The 26,439-nt window shown below is 42.5% G+C and overlaps 4 protein-coding genes across 5 annotated transcripts; 1 reads left to right on the top strand and 3 right to left on the bottom strand.

Annotated features, from left to right (window-relative positions):
- Nucleotides 1-4,707: 4,707 nt before the first annotated feature.
- On the bottom strand, nt 4,708-10,005 carry LOC101769584 (1-(5-phosphoribosyl)-5-[(5-phosphoribosylamino)methylideneamino] imidazole-4-carboxamide isomerase, chloroplastic). Its single transcript, XM_004962095.3, has 9 exons — nt 9,871-10,005; nt 9,637-9,753; nt 9,503-9,561; nt 9,002-9,209; nt 7,856-7,941; nt 7,067-7,168; nt 6,384-6,517; nt 5,708-5,756; nt 4,708-5,230 (listed from the first exon to the last, which is right to left on the bottom strand). Exons 2-9 carry the CDS (start codon nt 9,740-9,742, stop codon nt 5,051-5,053), a joined length of 924 nt encoding a protein of 307 aa, XP_004962152.1. The 5' UTR covers nt 9,743-9,753; nt 9,871-10,005; the 3' UTR covers nt 4,708-5,050.
- A 107-nt stretch (nt 10,006-10,112) lies between these two features.
- On the top strand, nt 10,113-12,752 carry LOC101769176 (DNA-directed RNA polymerase II subunit RPB7). The gene is made up of 6 exons (XM_004962094.3): nt 10,113-10,327; nt 10,440-10,605; nt 10,770-10,820; nt 11,187-11,252; nt 11,642-11,710; nt 12,465-12,752. Exons 1-6 carry the CDS (start codon nt 10,212-10,214, stop codon nt 12,528-12,530), a joined length of 534 nt encoding a protein of 177 aa, XP_004962151.1. The 5' UTR covers nt 10,113-10,211; the 3' UTR covers nt 12,531-12,752.
- A 101-nt stretch (nt 12,753-12,853) lies between these two features.
- On the bottom strand, nt 12,854-18,312 carry LOC101768502 (protein ABCI12, chloroplastic). 2 transcript variants are annotated; one of them, XM_004962092.2, is made up of 9 exons: nt 17,881-18,312; nt 15,939-16,055; nt 15,256-15,492; nt 14,904-15,068; nt 14,713-14,788; nt 14,006-14,070; nt 13,595-13,746; nt 13,283-13,503; nt 12,854-13,197 (listed from the first exon to the last, which is right to left on the bottom strand). In XM_004962092.2, the coding sequence occupies exons 1-7, from the start codon at nt 18,250-18,252 to the stop codon at nt 13,597-13,599; spliced, it is 1,182 nt and encodes a 393-aa protein (XP_004962149.1). In that variant the 5' UTR covers nt 18,253-18,312; the 3' UTR covers nt 12,854-13,197; nt 13,283-13,503; nt 13,595-13,596. The 2 variants fall into 2 exon arrangements, with proteins under 2 accessions (XP_004962149.1, XP_004962150.1); XM_004962093.3 differs by having other exon boundaries at nt 12,854-13,187; nt 17,881-18,252.
- A 627-nt stretch (nt 18,313-18,939) lies between these two features.
- LOC101769987 lies at nt 18,940-20,092 on the bottom strand. The gene is made up of 3 exons (XM_004962097.4): nt 19,789-20,092; nt 19,408-19,673; nt 18,940-19,315 (listed from the first exon to the last, which is right to left on the bottom strand). Exons 1-3 carry the CDS (start codon nt 19,913-19,915, stop codon nt 19,199-19,201), a joined length of 510 nt encoding a protein of 169 aa, XP_004962154.1. The 5' UTR covers nt 19,916-20,092; the 3' UTR covers nt 18,940-19,198.
- Nucleotides 20,093-26,439: the final 6,347 nt, after the last annotated feature.

Raw genomic sequence — 26,439 nt, forward strand, 5'->3', positions numbered from 1 at the left:
ATACTAATTAGAGTATTAAACGTAGACTATTTACAAAACCCATTACATAAGTGGAGGCTAAACGGCTAGACGAATCTATTAAGCCTAATTAGTCCATGATTTTAAAATGTGTTGCTACAGTAAACATTTGCTAATGATGGATTAATTAGGCTTAATAGATTCATCTCGTCGTTTAGCCTCCACTTATGTAATGGGTTTTGTAAATAGTCTACGTTTAATACTCCTAATTAGTATCTAAACATTCAATATGACACGTGCTAAAAAATAAGCAGAGGAACCAAACACCCCCTAAGTTGCCAACCCGCGTTTACGCAATGCGTTGCCACCATATTCCTTCTAAGGGTTGGGGCGTTGGGCAGCCTAATAAAATGTTGCCCTAGCGCTACCTTCAAGTAAGAAATATCAGCCCTATATGCAAAAAAAAACGAAATTCATGTAAATTTTAGGCGGGGAAACAAAAAGAAATTACGTTCGCGGGATCAGTTATCATATTTTGTTTCGTACACATGGATTTGTCGTGGGACTGAAAGATGTTTCGGTTGAAACATCACCTCGAGGCCAAAAAGGAGAGAAAAAAAAGAATGCTAACGAACAGAGACGGGTGGCCGGGCCACAGATTTCACGGTGGTTGGCAGGTTGGGCCGGTAGTGTGTGCTGACGGAGGGGCGACAAGCGCGTCAGGAAACAAACGGTAATTTACGGTTCAGCTCGGATCACATGGCATGAATTTTTATGACTTTGTTTAGTGCAACGAAGCACAGAGTTTAAATTGCAAAAAAGAAATGTAGCAGTACGGTTAATGATAAAATTAATTGCATAAATGAGGACTAATTTGCGAGATGAATCCATTAAACCTAATTAATCCACAATTAGTACTTACAGTAAATATGTGTTAATCATGAATTAATTAGATTTAATAGATTCATGCTGTGAATTAGCTCTCAACCTTAGCGGCGAGGGCGATTTGGGATTTGCTTTTGTCCAAACCAGACCCCACGCCTGTTTTGATTATCCCTGACGACGTCGTCTTGCGCGCCAAACCCACGTGGCCCTGGTGCAGCGCGTCACTGTTGCTTGTACCGGACATTCTTCAATGCCTTCTGCCATGCTTGCAGCGAATGCGTGCCGCCGTGCACAAGCGTAATGAGCGGGACCAGCTGTTGATCGACGTGAAAACTCACACACAAAGAATTTCTTTTCCATGGTTTCTCTGCAGGCCAAAAATACATGTTTTGTTAGGCGCAGGCACGAAAGGGACATGGACCGGATGCAAAAAAAAAAAGACGTTACGAAATATAGGGAGACTTAGGACCTGTTTGGTTGGTTGCACGTAGCTAGCCTGGTCCCTATCCATGGGCCTCGCTCATCCCAGCCAGGCTGATCGCATGCAGGCTCTTATATTTGGTTCCTTGTATGCATGTAGCCTGGTTCGGAAGATAAGTTGTTTGGTTGCTCACATAAGTACAAATCATGTAGCACGAATATGTCAAAATAAATACTAAAATATTAATTACTTATGGTATTATGTTATAATAAATTTTAATTTACCTAATCCCATCTTAATTTGATTTGAAATCACTTAATATTCACTAATTATGTGCTAACAACGTCATTAGCTATGCTAATCTTGCACAGCGCGAGCCTGGCTCACCGGATGCGACCAATTCTGGCGTATCTCTAGATGCAGCATCTTTCATGCTTTGAGTAGCGTGCGAGCCTGACCCAATGATCCGTCCAGCCAACCAAACACGAGCGTATGCATCCAAGCGGCCTGGCTCAGCTCTTGTACAGGCTACCAAACGCGTCCTTAAGCATAGTCACATGCAACCAGGACGAAGTCAGGACCGTGTAAATTTTGTCATGCAGATTAGTTAGAAATAAATTTCATTGCAAAGTAAACGAACTATAGTGAAGAAGTTCTAAACTAGCTCACTAAGTATGTTACAATCCAATTTTTTCCACATCAAACTCAGTAATCACAGCTTAGGCGATGCAAATCACACAATCACGAAGAATGAGAGTCTGCAGTCATGACTCCTCACCTTCCATTGATTTATGGACACCTATGGCACGAGGCTGACAAGGATGCAGATGCAATCAACATTTAGCGTAATCTACATTTTGTTATTTACATTCTAAAAATATAGGACCACCATTTATGTTTTGCACCAGGGTCTCGTAAACTTAGGTACGGGCTCACTTGTCGAAAGAAAAACATTCACTATCTATTCTTTTTGTGAAAAGACTATCCTAAAATTTCTTGAGCATTCATAAATAGTTTTAAAAGGTACCTCAACCATATGTGTCCTCTTGAGAATTATATTTTTTTTGTTCTTCCTAAAATTTAAAAGCCACTCCAAATAAAAAAAAGATCGTACTTTTAAAAAAAAAAGAAAGAACAATGCTCTAGGAGTGAGAACGTGGTTGTTCATACATGAGTATATGTAAAGATCCAACACCACCAGGCTTATAGTTGTTGACTGCTCGATCCAAAATCTGAAGCGACAGAGATGAGGGGATGGAGAGTAGCACACATGGTTCGAGCGAGTTCTGATAACGACGATCACTCAACTCATCCTCTCGGATAACCGATATAGAGAAGAGACGCGCCCTCTCCGTGCCTCATTTTTCCCGTTTCTCACAAGCGGCGAAGCGAACAGGTGGTGGTGAGGTGTGCCCATCACTTGAGAGGAAAAGAGGTAATCTGGCCATCAATAATACTTGCACTCGTTTGGTGTTCAGTGTCCGCCGTGCTATATCTTTGTCCACGTCCACCCTCCTCCTTCCGTCCATTTCTCACTATCAAAGCACCGGCTATCTGCAAGATAGCCTACTACTAGCAACCCTAGAAGATAACAAGATAAGATGCTGACAATCTGATTCCTTCATCCGTGCAAGTGCAGGTTTGTGTTCAGTCTTACTTCCCAGTTATGTTGGGGTGGTTGCCTTGTGCTATTGTGAAAATCTAAATGTTTTACTTCGAAAAAAATCTAAATGTGTTAAAAGCTTTTTTTTAAAAAAAGGACAACAAAAGCTTTGCCGTAAGTTTTATTCAGAAGGAGAAATATTTTAAAGTCTGTTTACGTAATCGGTCTTCCTGGTACCCAACGGGCAACCGGAAAAAGAATTTTAATCCAAAATCAAATTTTCATCTTTCAGAAGGGGAAAAAAAAATTCAAATTTTGAATATGGATGAAAAGTTAAGTCGGGAGAGAGGCCTCATCAGAAGGTGGCCGCTAGGGTTTAATCGGATGGGGGTAGATGTAGGCCGTTAGATCTTTCATTCCACGGACACAAGGTATTCATTTTCAGTGTTTTTGTGTCTTTGTGAAAATGCAATTTTTTGTCTGGTAAAAACACTAAAGGAACATAAATCTGACAGAAATCAGAGATATAAAATTGAAAAATAACCATTTATATAGATCAGTCATTGCAACATCCCACAAGTTTAAAATTCCAAAACACATTTTTGGAATATCTTCGATAGTTTTTTCTTACTGGAAATATCTTGCATTGTTTGTAATACTGATGATGATTTGTATCTCTGATTTCTTCATGGTTGGCTAAACATGCTTTGTACCTTGTGCCGAAGGCAGATTTGATTGACTGTTGGCGTCAAAGAGTCAAGGGGTGAACATTAAAATGGGAGATGCTACCATTTCGTGTTAATTTTGTACTCTGCCCTTGAACCTGCGGTTTACTCCATCGGACCTCAAATCAAATTTGCGCTACTACCTCACCTAGCCCTAAACTTCAAATTTACGTTTGCAGACCTTTTAAGTTAAAATGCAAGCCCACTGGGGCCAAATGAGAACCACAAGTTTGGAGGTTAGTTTCCACTAACTACACAAAGGTGTCGAGGAAGTATAATGCAAGCCCAAAGCACTAGGTGAGCCGACCGCACAATGCAAGTTTGGAGGAAGATAGCACAATTTTCCCAAAATCGAAGCTCTTTTTTTTTTTAAGAAAAAGAATGTATGGCACCTCATAGGAAGCGACAATTTACTTCGGTTTTGTATAATCTCGTGGCCTCGTGGGAGGCTAAAAAATATGCTACGGTTGAAGCATCACCTCGAGGAGGCAAACGGCACGTGCGTCGCTGTCCTGACCTCGTTTGTTTATTCCTGTGCGCGGCAGGCTGCCTTTCCCTGACAAACCACATGGCGAGTGGGCACCGGGCGGCGGGCGCCACTGTTAAATAAACGCCGCGCTATGTTGGAACCTGGTGTTGTTTTTTGCTTGGGTGAATAATGCAAAACAAAAGAGGCTCCAAAGCCCATACTCGTGTATCTCAATCATATTTCGAAGTAATATTGGTTAAGTTTTGTCCGTCACAACCGCACAAGTACCAACCGTAGTAACATTTTCCAAATATTTGTTTGTTACTTTATTCAGTCATATGTATATAAGTTCATCATACTTTGAACGATCAACAGTTACATTATTATCATTAAACCCGGAAACCAGCGATATAATATTGCAACAAGTTGGTCAACACAATTTCGATAGCTTCACCAACCACTGCGTGTGCCTAGTGGTTACCTGGCTAATCTTCCCAATCCATCGTCCAATTCTGCAGACACCAGAGAGGCTAACAGACTGGTCTCATAAGCCTGGGAACAAATCGCAACCCAAATACACATTTGGTTCAAATTCAAAAGTGTGAATTGAAATAGGTGAATATTAAGTGTAATCGAAAACCAAGAATCAGTCAAGCCAAACGTTGTCACTAAAATTGCTTGTGGTTGTGGGTGTGTGTTGTGACCGCACAGGATGTAAATATTCGTCATCATCAGCTGTGCTTGAAAACCAAACAGGCTTACAGACTGGTACGAAACAGTTTAACAACAGTCCATTAATCATGAATCAACCCCCTATTTTTGCTAAATCAACCCTAATGCCCACACAAGAACAAATCATACACATCAGCTTCAGATTATATCACTGAAAGCCCACTGAATTATTTGCAATAGAGTGTTCAGAAAGTTTGGCTTCTGTCAAAGCTTGAACCATAGCTGATAGTACCGATCAAGCCATAACTCATGTTTCTTCACAGTTGGCCAACTAAACTTTGCTTCTTGTGCCAAAGGACAACGTCTTTGTAGGGCAAATCTCCTCCAAATATATCTAGAGCACTCCCAACAGTAACATCTACTCGACTTTTGCCTGCTTTCTTTATCCTCTCTAGGTCATCCATTGTTGACACACCCCCAGCATAAGTTACTGGGATCTACAGAATCAAAGATACAACTGTGATCTCAAAAACAAACAGTAACATAAACTCTAAAAACAGGAAGACACCTGCAGAGTAAATATAAAATTTCATTTGTTGATAGTCTTCAAGAGTTATCATGATGATAGCTCCAGGTCAAGAGAAATAAGCATGGAAAGATTGCTAATCAACTAGTTCTTGATTTGACTTGACGGACACCTCTAAAAAAACTACAGGGTTTTAAAGTAAGACCATAGGCAAGTTAGTGCATTGCTTTTGAAATAACAATCGCCATCACAAAATATTTGTTATCAAAAAGACTAAAGGGATATTCTCTGCTTTACCCTATTTTGGCATTTAATTTACTGACAGCATAATACAAATGGTAAAATTAGATGAAAGTTATACTAGTATGGAGTACAAAGAGAAAACATATAAAGAGTGAAAAGAAGATCAAGAAAGGAACTAGAAGTCCAAATTTAATGTATTACATACCGGCGAATGACGCCCCAATAGTTCCACAAGTTCCTCATCAATTCCCAACCTGTAATTCACATCCTAGCTTAAATTAGAAAAAAGGTAATTGTGAGATAGAAAATTTTACACTGCTAGAACAGGATTATCATCATGATTTCAGCAGATAAGAACTATATAATGCAAAGTATATCCAAGCGGAGAATTAGATCAAATTTTGACTACATTACACTTAAAACAAAGAGCTAGGTTTTAGATCCCTCCTAGTAATATTACTATTATTAAGGCCTTTTTATAGTTGATACAACGTTTTCCTTTTGGTTGTTGGTTCATGTTGGGTTTCATCTCTAGCCTACCCCAACTTTCCTGGGACTAAAAGGCTCTGTTGTTGTCATTGACACTAAAAAAGAGCTAATGCAGTAGGATTTTCTCTTGGGAGCAGCAGATTAATTTCAAATTTTTAATGGTAAAACAAAATTTACATCTTTATCAAAATGCTCACAGAACAAGAAAGTATTTCTAAAGATTAAATCAGCATATGAAGACCGGTCCATCATATAAATAATGGACTAATAGGATGCGGCAACTTACAAAACAATTAAATCCCATAGGCTCTGTTTCAAAAGGCGGTCAGCATCGCCATTGCAATACTAATTTCTATCAATGTAAAAGATGGACTATAGGAACAAAGTTGCACCTTTTACCCTCCACATCAACACCATGAACCAAAAACTCATCTGCATAGGCAGCAAGATATTCTAATGTAGGTTCATCCACAAATACATCACTGAACTTCTGCCACCTGTCAGTTACAATGGTATATCTGCCATCCTAACAAGGAAAATTTTGGTTAGAAGATAGCCAACAACTGAAATAGTAAATAAGATGGTACAGTGTCCATACAAGGAGTCTGCTTGTTTATCTAGGATTACAGTTCATGCAATGAAGAGAAGCATACCATTTAAAACTACATAAATGATTTTTCTGCGCTCAAAGACAGGCCTTGTATGCAGTCCTCCTTGCATTGCAACCACAAAAGTGGGGACACATAAGAATGCATCTAGCCTCAGTTCAAAGGAAATAGTTTGTTATTTACTTGGTTAGTAGCGTTCGGTTGCCTACTTTCATGTGGTGTGTATGTAGCAAGTAAAAGATGTAAGGGCGTGTTTTGGGTGTGTTGTACTTCAAATTTCTCTTCCTAACACATGATAAGCAACACTCCTGTGTATTTGGGGCTAAAAAATAGCATAGTTCAGCAAATCACAACCTCACATCGTTCACTTGTTTAATGACAATTTCAGTATCACAGATGAAGGAGCAAATGGATGAACATAGCATCATGAAGCAAATTTTAATATAGTTGTCCTATGCACTTGGTACCTTTTTTCGACAACTAAGGTCCAACACAAGCCTCTGTTTCCCAACCAGCTCAACAAGTTTCCTTAGCCTTTCAATGTTCATCTTGCCATCACTAAACACATACTACATAAAAGATTTGAATTCATGAGTTACAGATATTCAAATAACACATAAGGCAAACTGCATTAATGCAAATCTCAGATATTCTTGTGCAAAGTATAATATCAAAAAGAGCAACAATGCGCAATAAGAAAACAATAACAACAAAAAAGCTATCACCTCCACATTAGAACAAGCTATCTCAGGACTGTCATCGAAGGTTGGTTGAGCAGAAGATAAAGGAGTTATTAGCAAAGAATCATCAATAGTACCAGCTGAAAAAAGAGAGGAATATCTGCTACTTGCACTAAATTCTAAGTGGGATCCAGGGATAATGTTTGCGACGAGGATGACAACCTAAGAGTATCGACCAAGCCACAACAAGACTATTGAGTATTGACAAGCCCAATCTGGAAGAGGCATAACAAGAAGCATATCATACGGGCTGTCCAAGAATGGTGATAAAGTATTCCTCGACGACAGCCATGTGACTATAAACTAGCATGCCCATTGACATGAAAATGAGACAGCCAACACGCAAAACACATTGGCATTGAAGGAATCATCAAAATGTGGAAACTTGGCCAAGAGAAGTAATAAGGAGGATGATTGGTGAAGTACACACCAACAAACATGTTTAGACAAGATGTCACAAAATGAAGGAAAAGGAGAATAACATAATTAACACAAATTTAGAGCATGAGCACGTACTGAGGTTACTATCACATGACTTGCCCCTTCATTAAGGTACAACATTGCATTCTCCAAATTTATTCCACCTCCCACTTGCAAACCACCTAGTATTATGGTAGCCCATGTTTATTATAATTTGTCATGATGGCATCTCAAGGCTTACAGCATAAGCAAATCATACTAACAGACCAACCAACAGATGATGTACAAAATTTTCCATACAGAAAGGTTGATGACTCCCTAGAGAATTAAACAAGCACAACAGGCTGTAGCACTGAGATCATTCGTTACCTGGGATCTCACATATATTAGGGGAATAGGGGTTCAAAAAAGATAAGTGTAGCTAAAGTACATGGAGTATCAGCTACTAGACAATCTCCAAATAGCCTTGAATAAAACCCACAATGGGGTGTTAGGCTCATATGTTGATGTGTTAATCCTCAGCAGGCTAACTTTATATCTGTTTTTTTTTTATAAAAGAGACCTATCAGAATGGCACTTAAGACAATGAAATTAATTGTTGTACAAGAAGTACCACATTTCTGTTTAGTAAATTTCATGATACATTACAAAGGTGGTAATGCAATGCGCACATATTTGACAAAACAAGTTACCTAGTACATTAGTACAGCATCTTATTAAATGGGATACCACACACTGGTATGCATAGGCAGAATTATCTAGGTGTTGTCTAACAAATTAGAAGCTAGAGTCACCATAAGCATTTATGATATCCATGATCCGTGTTTAACAGACTCCACACCTAATTATTCTATCGATCATAAATTTGGATGATAAAATGAGATAACCATAATTTTTCCAACTAGCATCAGCAGCATTTGACTATGTATTATCCATGCTACAAGAAATTATGAATAAAAAGGGACAAGTAATGAAGCTCATGGTGCTTTATCAAAAGAAAATGTACTTCCAAATTTCAACAGGATACTTTCTACGAGTCACAAAACTCTACCTGATATTTTGATCTGATATTCCAAAACCATATGTAATATCCAGATTACACAGTGGAGACAAAGGGCGAACAGCAAGTGCTCAAAATAATACTAATAAGAGCAAACAAAACAAAAGGTATGGACAGTTGTATGCAAGAGACAATCCAATGAACAGCCACAGTTCTGCAGCAACTAGATAACACAATCTTACCAGGATATGCTCGTAGCGCCTCCAGTGATGAAGCCTGGCTTGCAGGATCCGCGCCAAGCATTATAACATGTCCGCCAACAAGTTCATCTTCTTTATAGAGTTTTGCAAATTCTGCAGCAGATTTGTCTGATTCAAAGTTTGTCACAAGTGCTGTGCCATCATTTGATGAATCCCGAAGAGTAGAGCCAACAATCTGTTTAACTTTCCCCTGAAAATTCAATAACATATCTCATAAGATTATTAAGTGCTAGCTTAGCTGAGGGGATTGATGGACAATGGCCACAGTTCAGAAGTTTTAGCACAATTATTCTATGGCCTCCTTATCACACAACAAGAAACCAAGGAGCATACAAGTCGTACAGACTGGCTGTTGCACAGGGCAGCCAGGGCACTAATTTGCAATCATGTAGAACTTCAGATGACACACTGACCACAATGTCTTTTGATTTCACACACATAGGCATTAAGAGAACAAAAACTAAAGGCACCATTCTTACACACCTTGTGTATGTCAATGCATGGCCTGAAGCTAACAGCGGCACAGATGACGGAACGTCCTCCTGCCAGAACGCACGGCCAATCAATCCCAAGCCATAGACAAAAAGGCAAACAAAAGGGGATACATAGTTACATACCCGAGGCCCTGCATTTCGACGGGCGGGCCGAAACTCGCGATCCCGCCCAGCCGTGCCGCGGCGCGGACCGCGGAGACGGTACCCTCGCCGGGCATCTCGACGCCATCCTCCGACACTCTGGTAAGCAGCGAACAGACAACGGCAGGAAAGCAAATGAGGAGCGCGAGCAAGTACGAGCCTCTAGGCCACCGATATGCAGACAGGGGAGGTAGACGGATGGGAGCTGGCGCGTACCAGCACCGGTGCAGCGGCCGCCGGCGGCAAACGGGCCCGGCTGGATGGGGCAAGAGCGGCGGGCCGGCGGTGGTGGCGGCGGCGGCGCTCGGGGTGTTTGCTTCGAGTGGTGTGACGGCCAGACCAAGGGCGACTCCTGATTGTGGGATGAGGCGTTAATTGAACGGTCCAGATGCACCAGAAGGTGGATCCGACGACGGATACGGCGTTTCGCGGGTTTATTACTCCTGTATATCGCGGTGAGAGGTCAGAGAAGCATTAGCACCAGGCATTCAGAAAAGACTCGCTTTGCCTCGACTCGTCTCGCCGCCGCCGGCCGCCGTCGAGGGGAGCGGAGCAAGATGTTCTTCCACATCGTGCTGGAGCGGAACATGCAGCTCCACCCGCGGCACTTCGGGCCGCACCTCCGGGACAAGCTCGTCTCCAAGCTCATCAAGGACGTCGAGGGCACGTGCAGGTAGGGTTTCCCCTCCCCCCTTCCCCTAAACCTAGCTATCTAGGGCTACGAGGAGGACGGCTTAGGGCGGCGCTGAGACGGCATGCGTGTTGCTCTCGCTGTTGTCTCGCAGCGGGCGCCACGGGTTTGTGGTGGCGATCACGGGGGTGGAGGACATCGGCAAGGGGCTCATCCGGGAGGGCACCGGCTACGTCACCTTCCCCGTCAAGTACCAGTGCGTCGTCTTCAGGCCCTTCAAGGGTGAGATCCTCGAGGCCGTCGTCACCATGGTCAATAAGGTGGGTTGTCTACTTGCATCCTTCCCTCCATTGCTCAGGGCTGTGCTTGCTTCGCTCAAATTTGGTGTGAATTCGTGTGCTGAGGTGCTAAGTGAATTAGTGTTGGAGGTGGTGACTGCAGGGCTGATTTAGTGGCTAAACTATCTTCGTTGTTGGTTCTGCAGATGGGCTTCTTCGCAGAGGCTGGGCCGGTGCAGATTTTTGTGTCGAATCATGTGAGTGATCTGCCTTGCTTGGTGCTGCTTTTGTAGTTAAAATTGTCCAAATAAGCTCCAGAACTTCTCTTCATGTTCATATTAGGCATTGCACCCTGTTTGGTTGCCTCGTAGGATCGATTTTGTAGGAAGTTATTGATACTTCCTTAAAAAAATAACTGCTATGATATATGTTTGTAGGAAGTTACTGATGCTTCCTTAAAAAATAACAACTACTATGAGTCTATGATATATGTTTGCTAAATACATGAGTGCTTTTTACAGCCACAGGATACTTGCATATGCATCTTGTTAAATTAAACTGTTAGTCAATATTGTTTTGCTGAGTAATGCTCAGTCCCTGTGTGCTGTTCGACCACAATGCAGTTGATTCCTGACGATATGGAGTTCCAATCGGGTGATGTGCCAAACTACACAACTTCTGATGGATCGGTATGCTTCTGTCCTAAAAGTAGTAGTTATGAGTCTTCTCATCATCTGTAACCACTGCTGGCAAGTTATGATTTTTAGGTTCATCAAGTTCGCAGTAAGTGGAGAATATTTTTCTGATGGATATTTGTTGGATAGTTGTTCTCTTATATGATAATTGTTTACTCTTGAGTATCAAGTGTTGTAAGTGCTGTCTTCGAAATAAAATTTCTTGTAATTTTTCTTTGATGGTACATCAATTCATACTTGCATTAATGAATTATGAAGATATTTTTATTTTAATAAAGAGTAGGTGTGAGTATTGAGCTATTGCTGTAAGATGAATTTTCTGTTCAAAGCTATTTGTTGTCATTTTCCTGTGCTCGTTGTGAGTTTCTTGTTTGTCTTTTCAGGTAAAAATTCAGAAGGAGAGTGAGGTGCGGCTGAAGATTATTGGTACTCGTGTTGATGCAACAGAAATTGTAAGTTCATTACTGTCTACATTTTTTACCATAAAAGCTCCAACTTCGATGTGCTCTGTAATTGTTCAGAATTTTGAGTAATAGAACCTTTAGATGACAACCATAAGTTACGCAATGCCACTAGATGATTGAGCAGGGGTGGAGCTTGGTTAAGACCAAAGTGGGCCATGGCCCCCTGCAGTTTGCAATTTCTTAAGACCTGTGCTTACCAAATGGCAACAACTTATGTTATTTGCTACATCTCCATGTTAAATAACACACTTGAATCTCCTGAAGCATACAACCTTGGCCAATATACATGGTCTAGTCTGTTTCTTGTGAGGACATATCTCTGGTGCTCTTTGCGTCTGGCCCCTCAGGAATTGGCCCAAGCATCACCACTTATTTCTTTCATTTTCATGTCTTGTTAAAATTATCAGAAATGTTAATTTAGGCATGCTTCCATGCTTTTTTTTGGTCACATAAAAATGTAATGTTCTGCCTTGTAGCTTTAGTTTGTAGCCAACTAGGCCTTACATACTCCAGTCCTGTTTAGCACCATCCTAGAAACATGTGATGTCATGGCATTAGCATCTTTTTGTGACAAGATGTTTTGCTGTTTACCCCACGCTAAAAGCATATTAGACACCTGAAGCAAAAAAGGTAGTATTTTGTTACGAAACTTCATTGTGTAATAAGTTCTGCTCTCTAGTGTCATCTTATCAGTTTGATGTTATACTTGTGCTATCTGACAGTTCAATCACTTCCACTGCAGTTTTGCATTGGCACAATAAAAGATGACTTTTTGGGTGTTATCAGTGATCCTGGTGCAGCAGTGTAAATGGTTCAAGGAACAAGATAGTACTCCAATGTTCTGAGTGTGATCAACTGAGACTTAAATGCAGTGTAGTGTTACAACAGGAAGGGTTGTACGGATATTTGAACCTGTATTGAGACAGATGTTAGAATTTCTCTTAACCGTAGTAAACTGTCCTCCCCACTGAAACTTTTTTCCCGACTGGCTTTGATGAATTGGGATTCACATCTTGCTTGTTGCAAATCACGTCATTGTTCTGAGGCATTTGTATCTTCAAATATCTTGCCAATTATCATAACTTTGGTCAAGTACTATCTAACTGAAAGAATAATTCGATTCATGCAAAATTAGAGTAAACTTTCTTTTCATGTTACTAGTTTGGTATCACTGGCACTGGTAGGATAGTTGTTTGAAAGGTTTCTACAACAGAATGGAAAAGCATTGCTGGGCAATTCCCTTTGACTAGCATTCACTCGGCATTTCCCATTTTGAAGTTAGGTTCAAATCTGACAACGCATCATTGAACATTTCAACGTATTTACACAGCCATAGCCTTCCATGATCCGTTTGCTGCCTTGCAAAGGACGCATGTAATGTTGTGCCTAGTTGCCTACCAATGACTGGAATCGGATGTCAATCAAAAAATCGTTCCTGCCTTCCAAAGGATGCATGTTGTTGTGCCTAGAAATGACTGGAATCAGATTGCAATAAAAATTGATCAGAAAAATGGGCATGGACATCTCATATTTGATATAGAGCACATAAACTTAACTCACCTGCTTGGAACATCGTGTTAGTGTAGCACTTTTGTACTGGTTTCGGATAGAGGGTAATAGGGTATATTTACACCTTGAACTCTAGCTTTTTGCTCAACAAATCCTGTTCTTTGTTTTCACAAAATTCAATGTGCTTCTTCAAGAAGGCCTACAATTGAAGTCGTTCAATCACATTTTGCGATAATAAGGAATGAAGTTCTCATGATAATTCCAATGCATTCCTGAAACAATGAAGTTGCTAATAAGTTAATATGTACCAGACCATATAAAAAAGATGGATAGATCATGAACAATTGAATTCCATTTTGTTACCATCAAACCAACTGATCAGAATAGGAAGCCAGGCCCATTAGAGCAAACAAGCAAAGCAATGAAAATAGATCCGCAAAGCCAAACGAAGATTCTCTAAGAAAGTAGATCTTGTGATTGCTTGGATCACCACGAAATCCTCGAGCTATCATTGCCTGGACAAATAGATAGAAATGAGTCGAAGCAATCCAATGCATCAGGATTATCATCCTATTATCACAAACATTACATCTAAAGCATATACGACGTGGGCCAAGGCAAGTTGTATTTAAAGAAATTTCTAATAGACTGGTCAATATAGTATAATTAACTCACAGACATGTTCATCAAAATAATTTTTTGAGAACTGTGAAGGACCACATTATGTTCATTGTAACTCAAGTCGGTGACAGCAAAAGATAGAAAAAGACAAACCTTGGATATTTGTTCTGCGTGATCAAATATGTTTTTGAATATTCGCTGGATATAGTTGAAGAAAACTGCATGTTGCATGTAAAGGATATTTCAGTAACTCAGATACCATATAAAGCAATAATGGTAGCCCTAAGCATATGAAGATATCCTACAGAAACAGAAGGATTTGACATACTGCTGAAATTAGTTAGGGTATTCAACTAAGATGCATGCTTTGCAATTGCACCTTTACAGAAATCATCATCTTACAGTCTCAAATGAGGAACTATTTGGAAGTTACAAAATTACAGTTTAGGCTGCTGCACTACAACTTCAGTCTTTAAACTAAGTGGGCATTTTGAGATGGCCCAAGTCGCCTTTAACTTTTGCGATGAAAGACATCTCATTCTTCCTTCAATCTTCTCACCAGAACAAATTAGGTGGACATAAATTATTCATTTCAATAATGACTGAAGCCAATTAGGTGACTTTGGGCTAAATGCTAATTTTGGATAATTTAGAACAATTTCAGGTACATTCATATGGATGAACAGAATATTTAATCAACCAGAAACTAGTTTTTCTTTTATTCCTCCTCCTGGCAAGCAGACAATATGCACTAATTGGTTCTGTGTTGGATTCTGGCTGTGATTGCGAATAAGTTCTTTTAAAGTCAATGGTTGCAAATGTAGAAAATACTTTTTCCACTAGATGTACGAAGTACTTACCATCTATAGTTTCCATAGCTGACAGCTTTTTCCAGTTTATCCGCCGTGCTACAATCGCCAGTGCTGAGTTGCGGACCTAGTTAAATGTTTGAATAAAATCATAATAAAAAGTTAGGTCTCAAGTAGTAGAGTATCGTTCTAGAGAGAAACAAAAGGTATAAACATTACTTTGACAGTTACAGTATACTTGCCTCATCAAATACTAAATTAATGAACCTCAACGAAAGTAGTAGTGTAAGTATTATCTCAGGTACCGGTACACCAATGTGCTTCAATGGAATCATAAACCACCACAAAGCAGAAGCAAGCTGCTCAGGAGTGGTTGTTGTTAAGCAGAGACTCGCGCTTTGAAATATCTGCATGCAGACAGCACATTTGAGAGTATATTCTTAATAGTTCTTGATGACACCTACATCACTATTAATATTTAAAAAGAATGACAGACAGCGTGGTCTCCACTCAGGTTGTGGTTGTCAGCTGTATACAAAAAGCATAAGGCAGTCTTTACCAAAATATAGTTTGTATGTCAAATGGAGGACATACCACAAAGGAGAGGCTTGCCGAAGTACTTGCTACTGATAGGCCTTTCCTTGTAAATTGGAGTGGTCCCAGTTTCATGATTGTGTAAGAATACCCACTTGTAGAGCAAGGAACGTTTGGTATGCCTAGAACAGAAGGGGGAGGAGTTCTTGTCTGAACTAATGAAGGCGCACCATCGGCACCAAATCCCAGCATTATGAATATGAATCCTGAAAGGAGAGCAACCCTTCCAAGTTGATCCTACAGAGTAAATATGATTTGGTTTACAGGTACAAGAAAGCAAATCTCCACAAGGATAGTTTGGATGTACAAGGCAGCAGATACTAAAGAAGCAAAATGGTAAATAGCATTGTCATAATCCTAGAAGCAAAAGTCGAAACTACATAGGAAAAATATCTAACATTGCAATCTTTTAATGTCATGGAACCAAAATTTCCTAAGAAATAAGGTGGACAGCTGAAACTGGTTAACTTAAAGCCCTAACCTTGTATCTTCATTTCACCTAACTAGGTGTAATTTCATGAAAACTTCATATGAAATATATCACAAATCATAAGCTGTAACTATTTACAGAAAACAACTATCATCATAAAGAAACTCCAAAACAATCAAAACCATAGTACACCAGCAAGCACAAGTAAAACTCTACAAATGCATTTCAAACTTGTCAGAACATCAAATTATACCTTCCAAACATGATTTGGCAAAATCCACACTGAAAGAAGAGCCAGGAATGCAACCAAACCAAACCGCATATAAATGTTTGATCTGGCTGGTAGGACAACAAGGGCCAAGAGCCACACCTGCAGAAAGAATCATTTGCATTGTTTAATTGTAGTAGGAGGTCAGCAACCACGGCATCATTTGGTGTATCTTCAAACTTGGTTAAACTATGTTAATACAGAAAGGTGGCTAAAACAATGAAAACTGGTACAGTAACATGACGTGATGAAGTTTTAATCCACCAGGATAAGCAGGAACAGCATCATAGATTCTTCAGGTTAGTTGAGGAATGTTTCAAATAGCGCTAGGCACTAGGCAGAGCGTGGCTGATTGTTCATTTTGCCAGCAGCTAGAATAATGCATTAACAGAAAGGTGGCTAAAACAATGAAAACTGGTACAGTAACATGACGTGATGAAGTTTTAATCCACCAGGATAAGCAGGAACAGCATCATAGATTCTTCAGGTTAGTTGAGGAATGTTTCAAATAGCGCTAGGCACTAGGCAGAGCGTGGCTGATTGTTCATTTTGCCAGCAGCTAGAATAATGCCATGTTAAGTAGAGTAAGTTTGGCATATAAAAACAACAAATTTGACATTATCATGCATCCATGAGTTACATGGCCAGAGATCGATCATCTTCCTCCATCTCTAATTTGTCCTCCTTCAAGTAAATATCAAGTCCTAAACCGCTCTAGGAGAAAAACATCTAGGTGCTAGGTAAGGCACCAAAGCACTGCTGCTCTGCCGAGGCGCCACCTTTGGAAACAGAGTATGAGGTATGTTCTATAGAAGTGTAGTATACTAGTGGTCTAAGATGCTGATTTTACTTATGATCTGAAATATAGAGGGTAACAACTCCTTGAAGCATTCACTTGAGTGCACTCACTGTAAAGTAATGAACTTAAACCCAATGATTTACAGTTGAAAAAAAAAATGCCGTGTTTGAGGATTACTTTGTTCTACAGATAAGACACAAAACACAGTTTGATCAAGTATATACGAGCACTTCTAACTTTAGAGGCATAATGGATGGCTCTATTGATTAGAAAGATTCAGGACAAACTCCGCAATGCAGTAATGAAAGGCAAGAAAAAGGAGAAAAGAAAGTTAAGAAAAAAGGTACTTGCAATAGCCCTGCATATAGCTTCTCAACTGGATAATTTTAGATCTAGGTCGCTGTAAAATGCATTGACATAACAAAGGAACTCTCTCGAAACATAATGCTAGAAACTCATGCAAAGCCATTACGACTTTCAGTAAGGAACTACAGCTTCTTCAGATGTTCTATTTGATAATTCTCCAAATACTAAAGCACTATCAATGGACGGCCTTTACACAGGCTATCATGCCTCTCCCAGTATTTTTTCTGACAGAATCTATTTTGTTTTCAGGTGGACAGAATCTCTTTGTGAACCTGCCAGTTGCTAAAGTCACAGCAGCTGGACTGCTGGAGAATAACATGTGTGTTTATTATCTGTGCAATGTCATTTGAATTCATGTCTGATTACTAGGGATATACAGTCATGTGAAAGGATACAATAAAATTAACAGAATAACTATGACTAGATACCACTAGAATTACTACTTGAGGGTAGGAAAATAAGTTAACAATCATTAGTTATGCAGTTGATCAGAAGGAATAGAGGAGCTGCTGAGCGAGCAGGGAATGCTCACCCTCCCTCCGTTCCCAATTCATTTACTCGTTCATCATCGAATCCCAGTCTATAGCATCGGTATAACGCTACACGGACCGACAGAGACAGAGGGGGACACACTCGCATTCCATTTCTCGTTCCACGCTCGCGGTGACATTCCCACAAGCACCTCCCATGCACCCTCCGCGCCTGCCCCTACCGGAGAAGCAATCCAAAACGCGCGGCGAGGGAGAGCCGGGTCGCACGTACCAGCTTGACGCGCGGGTCGACGGAGTGGAGGAAGGTGCGCGGTTTATCGACGAACTGGCAAACGGGCGTGGCCGCGGCGCCAGAGATGAGCCTGAGCACCTGCTCCGGGCCCGCCCCCGCCCCGCCGGCCGCCGCGCGGGGGATCCACTCCGCCCACTTGGCCGCTGCGGACGCCGCGGCGCTGCCCCCGCCCAAGGACGAGGGACCCGCGGGCGCCGGGGACGACGCGGAGCAGACGAGCAGGGCGAGTCGGCTACCCCTCCTCCGTGCCCCGGGTTTCGCCGGGAGGTGGAGCCAGCTGGGCGCGGCCTTCGCCGCGGGGGGAGGGAGGGCGAGCGAGTGGAGAGGGCGGAGGTGCACGGCGGCGGCCATCGTCGGATGGGGCGTGGGCGGCTCGAGCGGCCTGGACCTCGGCCACGACTGAGGCAATTTACCCGTTTTGCCCACCCATTTTGGTTTTCTGCTCGAAGGCTGGTGGGAATTGGAAAAGGACGGCGTTTGATTCCTCGAGTAATTCAAAAATTTTAACTGCAGTGATTCAATGAAAACAAAAAAATTTAACTGGAAAAATACATTTCGTTCATCATCGAAAAACTTGCAAAATTTCAAGGAAAAAAACAACAGTAACAAGGGCTTGTTTGGATACAGAGTGCACTAAACTTTAGCACCTCACTTTTAGCACTTTTTTAGCAATTGGGTATCCAAACAAGTATGCTAAAGTTTAGTACACACTTTTTCATTAGTGCTAAAAGTGATCCTCCTCTCCATTTTTTCCCACCATTACCCCCTCTCTCTCCTCCGCTGCAATTTAATTTTTTCCCACCATTACCCCCTCTCTCTCCTCCGCTACAATTTAAGAGGAGTAAATGAGGCACAATGTTTTCATTTCCCACCAAAGAGTGCTAAACTTTAGCAGTTTAGCACTTGCTATCCAAACAGGTCTAAGTCAAAAGTATTTTTTTAATAATAGAAAGAGCTCCGTCTTCATCAGATCAGATGTTGTAAAAGGAATCAGCTTTGATTATTACAAATTGTAACTCATGGGAATGGGATGCTTAATTGTATAAAGATCTCGTCAGATGTCAACCCAGGCCTGAAATCCATTTCAATTTTACTCGCAGACTTCCATGGAAAGAATACCCGATCGTTCAATTCACCATGAGACCACCACTTTACAAACCAATAAACACACGAATTTTAAGCACCCAGAAGCACAAACGGCACACGTGTGCCGCCACACATCGATCACGCGCGCACCCACACAGACCGCCAATCACTGCCAAGATGAGACATGGTCGTTGCCGCCTCAGTCACGCTATCAAACCCTGCCGCCGATGGGGGTCGCGACGATGGCCTCGTGCGCGCCGGCGTGGAGCGACCCGGCGCAGAGGAGCTGCGTCCCGGACAGGATGATGGTGAACGCCTCCAAAGTTCTCTGCAGAGCACAGAGAGGTAGGCATATATAACTATGCAAGAGAGGAGCAGAGGACACAGAACGAATAAAAGGGCCTTGGATCCGTGCGTTACCAGGCTCGCGGGCCTCCAGCTGATGCTGATCTCCTTGCACGCCAGCCCCATGGCGAGGAGGGTGAGGGTCCAGGTGACGAGCGCGGATGCGGCGGCGGACATCATGTTGGCCGGGAACCCCTGGCTGACATCGTGCAGGCCGGTGAGCGACGTGGAGATGCCAACGACGCCCGTGATGAGCGCGAAGATGACGAAGAATCCCGTCGCCAGGTTGCCGATCGGGAAGTAGATCGGGAACAGGCGCACCGGCGGCGATGCGCCCTGCACTGGAACATCCACGGGGACAAACAACAGATTCAACATGGATGCGGCCACGTACGCTTTTTTTAAAAGAAAAATCTCAGAGACAATTTGCATTGAGAGCTGGAGGAGGCTTAGTACGTGAGTTCATGCTCTCGTCGATGCTGTAGTTGATGGCCCAGCCGGCGATGGCCGCGACGACGACGTACATAATGAGGTTGAGGAACAGGAGGGCGGACGCCATGGATCGCTGGGCGCTCGAAGCCATGCTAGCTGCTTCTCGCTCGGCGCTGGCGGAGATCGGCCGGAGAGGGGGATTAAGCCGTGCGCGTGCGTGTCGCTGTTGTGCTTGTGGTGCGTGAAGGCGTCAGAGCGGCCGGTATATATGCGCGCCGGAGAGAAGGATGATGAGCTGCGTTTGGGGGCTCTCCGTTTCTTTGGCTGAAAGGTAAGATCGGCGCCAAAGCAAGGTAGAGAATCAGAGATGTTCTTGGGTTTTGCTTTGCGAGGAAGCCAGGCGCCATTCCTTGCTGCCGTCTGGAGAGTTGGAGGCTGGAGCCCGTTGCTTTTGCTCAGTGCAAGGAAGGGATCCCGCCGCAGGGGAGCGAGCAGATTCGTCGGCCGGGCAGGTGCAACCAATCAGCCGAAAAGGATTATCCACGTAGAAAAAGATTTAATTTGTACTTATAATCTGCAGTTTACCGCTATACCAAAATCCGTTGTAGTCTAGCTGGTTACCGAGAGACTCGGGTTCGAATCCCGGCAAAGGATTTTTTTTCTTTTTAGCCTTTTCTTTTATGTTTTAAATTTTGTCTTGTGTGGACGTGAAGGAATGCGTGGAGGAATGTGTTGTGGCTGGGCATGCTCTGCGGCCTAAGCTGTGAGACATGAAGCATAATAACGTTGATAAATCCGAGAATAAGCAGTTCACGGAGCTACACGATCAGCAGAGAGGCTTGTTCCTAGACCCCTGCACTTTGCTGGAAGCTCTCAGCCTCAGTCCTTTCCAGATGCTGCTGAACCAGCTGACCATGAACGGCATCTGAATCATTTAGTGCCAAAATTGTATAACCCCTAACATTATCTACCCCACTGTCTGTAGAGATTAAGAGACGAGCTCACCGCCTTGAATTAACCTCATAAGCGTCTAGTGGAACCAGTAATACCAAACATATTATTTGTTTTACTTAGCAAGAATTCCAAAGCGAAGAACCTCATAAAGTTATTTACACATGTTGTTCTTAGTAAAAGAAGAAGAAGAAGAAGCGGTAGTGACATTGACGCCAAGAAAATGTTGAAGGACCATAGTTGCTCACAGAAAATTCAGAATGTAATTGAAAGTTAGAGACCATAGTATAGGTGAGTATAACTTGAAAGTTCAGAATGTAATTGAAAATTAGGTGAGTAACTTCTTGTAAAGATCATATGGTCGATACAAAAAAAAAATAACATAGGCACAATGGGTGGGTGTGTATAGTATATATGAATAGAGAGGAATGGGCTTGGATGCATCTAAGAAAGTTGGTGAACCAATGAAACCAAGTGTGTAGAGCTTGTTTTAAATTGTTTGGAGATTTGTTGTTCTTGAAAACATGGGATGGGTGAGAAGAGCGAACAAATCTCGATGCCATTTCGGAGAGTTTACTACGTAAAAATGTGTTCTTGACATGCAATTAGTGGATGGACCAAAGGTGCTGAGGTGGTAATACATACTCACGAAAATGTCAAATCATGGCAGGCTTGATGAAAGGGGTTGAAAGTCTCTTCATAAGTGACATCGTGTTGTTGTGATGAGCCACAAACCACCCAATGAGCTTTGTAGTAGGACAGCACCACAGCCAGGGTTCAATTTGTGGTAGCAGATATATTTTCCATATTTCCTGCAAACCTAGGAAGAAGACACATTAAGGGGTGTTTGGTTCCTCCCCTAAAGTTTAGCTCCTGTCACATCGAATGTTTATATACTAATTAGAAGTATTAAATATAGACTATTTACAAAACCCACTTCACAGATGGAGGTTAAACGGCGAGACGAATCTATTAAGTCTAATTAGTCCATGATTTGATAATGTGCTGCTACAGTAACCATTTGCTAATTATGGATTAATTAGGCTTAATAGATTCGTCTCGCCGTATAGCCTCCATCTGTGCAATTAGTTTTATAATTAACTCATATTTAGTCCTTCTAATTAGTCTCCAAATATTCGATGTGACATGGACTAAACTTTAGCTCGAGGAACCAAACGTCCCCTAAGTTTTTTTTTTATCAAAGCACTAAATTTTCCTAAATAATCATTGTACTGGTTCGGTCCTTGAGAGCTGCATGGTAATCAGGGCATCCTGATTCTAAGACATACCCTCTTTAGTCTCCCCTGCCATGAGTGACACCACTTACGTTGTTGCCGACACCATGCGACTACCCTCACCTTGGCGATTGTTGTATGCTGGCTCCACCTCTATTTCTCAAGATACCCATACTACCAGCAACAAATCCCTAGCTAGCACCTCCTACTATTGATATGTTATTCCACAACTATTTTCCGTGGCGCAATCTTTCCCTGCTGGTACTGTCCTTGGTTGCTACAAGTTACGCTCCCACGTCGATGGCAGTGATCCCCACCCTAACAATCACCTCTGGGTGTAGCATGATCTCACCTTTCTCATGTGGCTTTCCACCACATGCACACTCTGAATTCTATTAACATAGTCATGGCGAAGAACTCAATAGCTGCCTATGCTGTGTGGTCCAAACTTCAAGTGGTGTTCTTCAAGACTGCGACTACTATATCACCGCCTTCAACATTTGAGAGGAGGTTGAAGCGGCCAAGCACCTCAAGGAAAAAGGATGCGCCGTCGACCAATTTTGTAGCTTGTGGGGATGCATGTCAAGAGTGAAGGGCACTAGCTGTTGGAGTTTTATATCAGCAACCTACCGAGGGGGTATCCGAGTACCCCGTCGGTAGTAGATTGGTTGGTGGGGAATCGTCGGACCTGAAACTTGAAGCTAAAAGCGAGGACACAAGATACGGATTTATACAGATTCGGACCATCTGAGTAGCGTAATACCCTACGTCCTGTTTGGGATGTTGTATATTGCACCCGACGCTTGGGTGTTGAGGTATGAGGATTTGGTCCTCTGTTGTCCCTAAGCTGCCGATCTAGGTACCCTGCCCTCCTTAATATACTCCAGGGGGCGGGATTACTAGTCGGTTACAAGGAGAAGTCCTAGTAGGATTACATGGTATGAGTCCTAGTAGGATTACAGAGGAATCCTAGTAGGAGTCTGCTTTCTTCCTTCCTTGCGGGTACTGGGGATCTATCCCGGATAAGCCCCCGAGCGCTTCATAGTCGAATGCAGCAGTCTTCGAGTACTTTTAAGATCCTCGTTGGTAGTTCTGATGCTCTTCGAGTACTTTGTCTGGCTGAATCTTCAAACTTCCTCAAAGCTGTCATGAGGCTATGGTGTGCTCAACCCTTGATCATCTTGATATTGTTATCTTCATATATGGAGGGCGGCGAAAGTCGCACTCGAGTAGCCCCTAGCCTTAGGTTGAATCGAAGAATCAGGCTGAGAGTTAATAAAATCTGGAATCTTTTTTTTTCGTCTTGAAAAAATTAACTGTTGGGTGTAGTTTATTGGCCCCCGAGCCTTAGATTGATTGAATAATCAATTTAAGGATCTTGAATCTTCACATAAGTCATCATCCGAGTAGTTTTACGGCGTCCAACCCCCGAGCTTATGCGTCAGGTGAGCCGGAGGAGCCACGTCGAGTACTTATTGGCACTTAGCCCCCGAGCTTGGAAGCTAGCTGAGTCATTGGAGATATTCCGAGTAGTAATTGGCGCTTAACCCCCAAGCCTAAGAGCTAGCGGAGCCACTGGAAGTATTTTCGAGTAGTAATTGGTATTTAGCCCCCAAGTTTGGGAACTAGATGTGCCTTTGGAGGTACGCTTGACCTGAAAGAAAAGATGCATACATTACGTGGTATATTTGTAGAATATTGAAAACGGCTGAAATTTATTTAGTGATCAATATAATGTAAATGTTGTGTGTCATGCTCTTGTTTCGGCCATATTTCTCTCGAGTAGTTAGCCTGTTATGTTTAGGCTCTCAATCTCTAGTTAGGTGTAGCCACTGAGTGGCGAGATTTTTGTCTCTTGTATGCGTACGGGCACTGCCGTTTGCACAACTGAGATCTTTATCTCGTGTATGTGTGCTAGCATTTAGGCATGACAGCTGATCCGAGGCTTTCACGAATTAAGGCATGTTCTACTCGAGAAGATCAGTGACCTTAAGAGAAGACAAAAATGAGACTGTGTAACTGTGTGTAAGAGTTTGCTGCCCTCCAACAAGTAGAGCACGTGTTGTGCGCATAAGATTTGTGCCTCCTTAGGGTGTAGCCGTTGTGAGCCTTCAGTATTTAGTGCATCAAATCTGTGGCTATTGCCTCCAAAATTCGATGTACCAAACCCATGACGGTGCCTCCAAAACTTAGTGCATCAGGCATAGCCGTAGCCTCCGTAATTTGGTGTACCAAGCTTGTTGCTGTCGGTCAATATATCCTAAGAATAGTTGGCAAAGTGTAGCTCTATAGGATGATTCCCGTTCAATAGGCATACATAAATAAGTAGTCGGCGTGTTGCCCTGCATGCAGAAAACAAGCTAGAGAAAAAATAATTATTAAAAAATGACCAAGCTTGATTCGTAGGCGATTTATGCCGAATCCATGGCGGTCATCGATGAAGCCACGACGGTTTATTGATGAAGCTGACTAGTCGGAGTCGATTCCGACTAGTTGTCGGTCACGTGGAATCCGCCCTCAACTAGTTTTCTAGTCGAGACGAGTAGTCAAAGTAGTCCGTTCTCAACTAATTTTCTAGCCAAGATGAGTAGTCGAAGTAGACCGTCCTCAACTAGTTTTCTAGTTGAGACGATTGGTCGAAGTAGTCGACGGTGTGAAGTCTGCCTTGACTAGTTTTCTAGTCGAGATGAGTAGTTGAGGTGAAGCCGGCTAGTCAGAGTCGATCCCGACTAGTTATTGATGGTGCAAGGCTTGTTCCGACTAGTTTCTAGTTGAGACGAATAGTTTTTCCGGCGTGTTGGTGAACATCACGACGTAGTCGAAGTAGTCGTTGGTACTTTGGCGGTGTAGTGCATGCTTGATGGAATCGTCTTCTGGTAATGCACGTAGCTGGTTTGCAGCAAATTGAATTCCCAGCCGCACATGGTAAGCAGCCCGATGCCCTGGAGCTTTGCCCTGGTCCGTGCGCGAGATGATTGCTTTGATTTTATGACCATTGAAATTGACGTGGGCAGGACAACTTTTCGCGGATGAGGTCACCGACTGCTACTTGACTTCGGAATCTGATCGCGTCAGGAATTGGCTGGAATCTGATCGTGAGATAACCTTGCTGCCAAGTAAATACGGATTTGTACTCTGCCTTGGACTCGACGGAGGAATGTGTTGAGTCGCCGTTGTTGCACCAAATAGATTGATTTTGATGATGTGATCCTTCAAGCTCACCCGATGATCTCGACGATCACCCCTACCTGGCATCCTAGATGTCAGAGTTTTATACCGGCAACTTACCGAGGGGGTACCCGAGGTAGTAGATTGGTTGGTGGAAAATCGCCGGACGTGGAGCTTGAAGGTAAAAGCGAGGACACAAGATATGGATTTATACAGGTTCGGGGCCGCCTGAGTAGCGTAATTCCCTACGTCCTGTTTGGGGTGTTGTATATTGCGCCCTGCGCTTGGGTGTTGAGGTATGAGGATTTGGTCCTATGGGCATCTTTAGAAAGACATGTGGAGATAGAGGCCTCAATAGCTGCAGCAATGGCAGCTGCCAAGGTAAGGTCACCTACAGTAGCATCAGTGATGGAGTAAGTGGTGTCACTAGTGGTGGAGGAGCAAAAAGAAAAGGATAGATCTTAGAATCTGGTTGCTATAATTGCCATGTGAATGTGTAAAGCAACCATGCATTCCATTGATTTACATGAGGCTATAAATAGGCAGCACAAGGTTATTGGAGTGGTGAGGAGAGCCATAAGCTAAACATGACAAGTGTACACATATTACAGGTTAGGTCCAGTGCATGCGGAGCCGGGGAGTGCTAGGGACTCGGTCAAGAAGTCGAGGCCATTATTGGCGATGGAACAAATCTTGGCTTTTTTAAATGTGGGATGAACATTTTTCGTTTAGAAGTTAAAATAAACCTTTTACTAGAGGGACGCGGCTCTAGCCTCTCGGCTATATTGGCTAATTGGCACTAGTGTTACAAAGGGACAAGCCGTGCAGTACTAAGCAGATGGAGAACAGACATTTGTTTGGTGCACTTGTCTTCCACAATTGTTAATTTGGATCCTAAAAGTGTCGTGTGGCTAAGGAAGAAAGCCTCGTATGTGCTTAGACAAGAGTCGAGAAGAAGGTGACCTTTTAACATACAAACCTATTGGGTGGTGACGTGCTGTTATTGAGCCCGATCTTTAAATTTGATAGGCTAAATTAGAGGGTCCTTTACCACCCCTACTTAGAGGTGGATCGGAGGTACACCACAAGATGGCGAGAATCATGATCGTTAGGTCACCTTTCAAATATGATGTGGAGTGGCATTTTTCTTACACACAAGCATGCCACATTTTTCATCAGTGGTGTTTGAAGATGTGTAATCGTACGTGTTCATGTTCATCGGAAAATTTTCATCATGAACTCCACGAGACCAAATTCACATTCTAATATGTATGTATTAACAATCAAGCAAACAGTTCTGCACGTCCAGCATTGACCCTGA

The sequence above is a fragment of the Setaria italica genome, chromosome III, assembly GCF_000263155.2.
Source record: "Setaria italica strain Yugu1 chromosome III, Setaria_italica_v2.0, whole genome shotgun sequence".
Classification (NCBI taxonomy): Eukaryota; Viridiplantae; Streptophyta; class Magnoliopsida; order Poales; family Poaceae; genus Setaria; species Setaria italica.

What these genes read in the sequence shown, in the direction of transcription:
- LOC101769584 (XM_004962095.3), bottom strand. Translation starts at nt 9,742, where the DNA reads ATGGCGTCGAGATGCCCGGCGAGGGTACCGTCTCCGCGGTCCGCGCCG. An exon ending in CATGCATTGACATACACAAG is followed by an intron (nt 9,210 to 9,502) that starts GTGTGTAAGAAT and finishes TTGAATTTTCAG; the next exon opens with GGGAAAGTTAAACAGATTGT. An exon ending in GGCGCTACGAGCATATCCTG is followed by an intron (nt 7,942 to 9,001) that starts GTAAGATTGTGT and finishes CCATAATACTAG; the next exon opens with GTGGTTTGCAAGTGGGAGGT.
- LOC101769176 (XM_004962094.3), top strand. Translation starts at nt 10,212, where the DNA reads ATGTTCTTCCACATCGTGCTGGAGCGGAACATGCAGCTCCACCCGCGG. An exon ending in AGATTTTTGTGTCGAATCAT is followed by an intron (nt 10,821 to 11,186) that starts GTGAGTGATCTG and finishes ACCACAATGCAG; the next exon opens with TTGATTCCTGACGATATGGA. An exon ending in GTGTTGATGCAACAGAAATT is followed by an intron (nt 11,711 to 12,464) that starts GTAAGTTCATTA and finishes CTTCCACTGCAG; the next exon opens with TTTTGCATTGGCACAATAAA.
- LOC101768502 (XM_004962092.2), bottom strand. Translation starts at nt 18,252, where the DNA reads ATGGCCGCCGCCGTGCACCTCCGCCCTCTCCACTCGCTCGCCCTCCCT. An exon ending in TTAATTTAGTATTTGATGAG is followed by an intron (nt 14,789 to 14,903) that starts GCAAGTATACTG and finishes ACATTTAACTAG; the next exon opens with GTCCGCAACTCAGCACTGGC. An exon ending in AGCTATGGAAACTATAGATG is followed by an intron (nt 14,071 to 14,712) that starts GTAAGTACTTCG and finishes TGCAACATGCAG; the next exon opens with TTTTCTTCAACTATATCCAG.
- LOC101769987 (XM_004962097.4), bottom strand. Translation starts at nt 19,915, where the DNA reads ATGGCTTCGAGCGCCCAGCGATCCATGGCGTCCGCCCTCCTGTTCCTC. An exon ending in CGACGAGAGCATGAACTCAC is followed by an intron (nt 19,674 to 19,788) that starts GTACTAAGCCTC and finishes TGGATGTTCCAG; the next exon opens with TGCAGGGCGCATCGCCGCCG. An exon ending in GCTGGAGGCCCGCGAGCCTG is followed by an intron (nt 19,316 to 19,407) that starts GTAACGCACGGA and finishes TGTGCTCTGCAG; the next exon opens with AGAACTTTGGAGGCGTTCAC.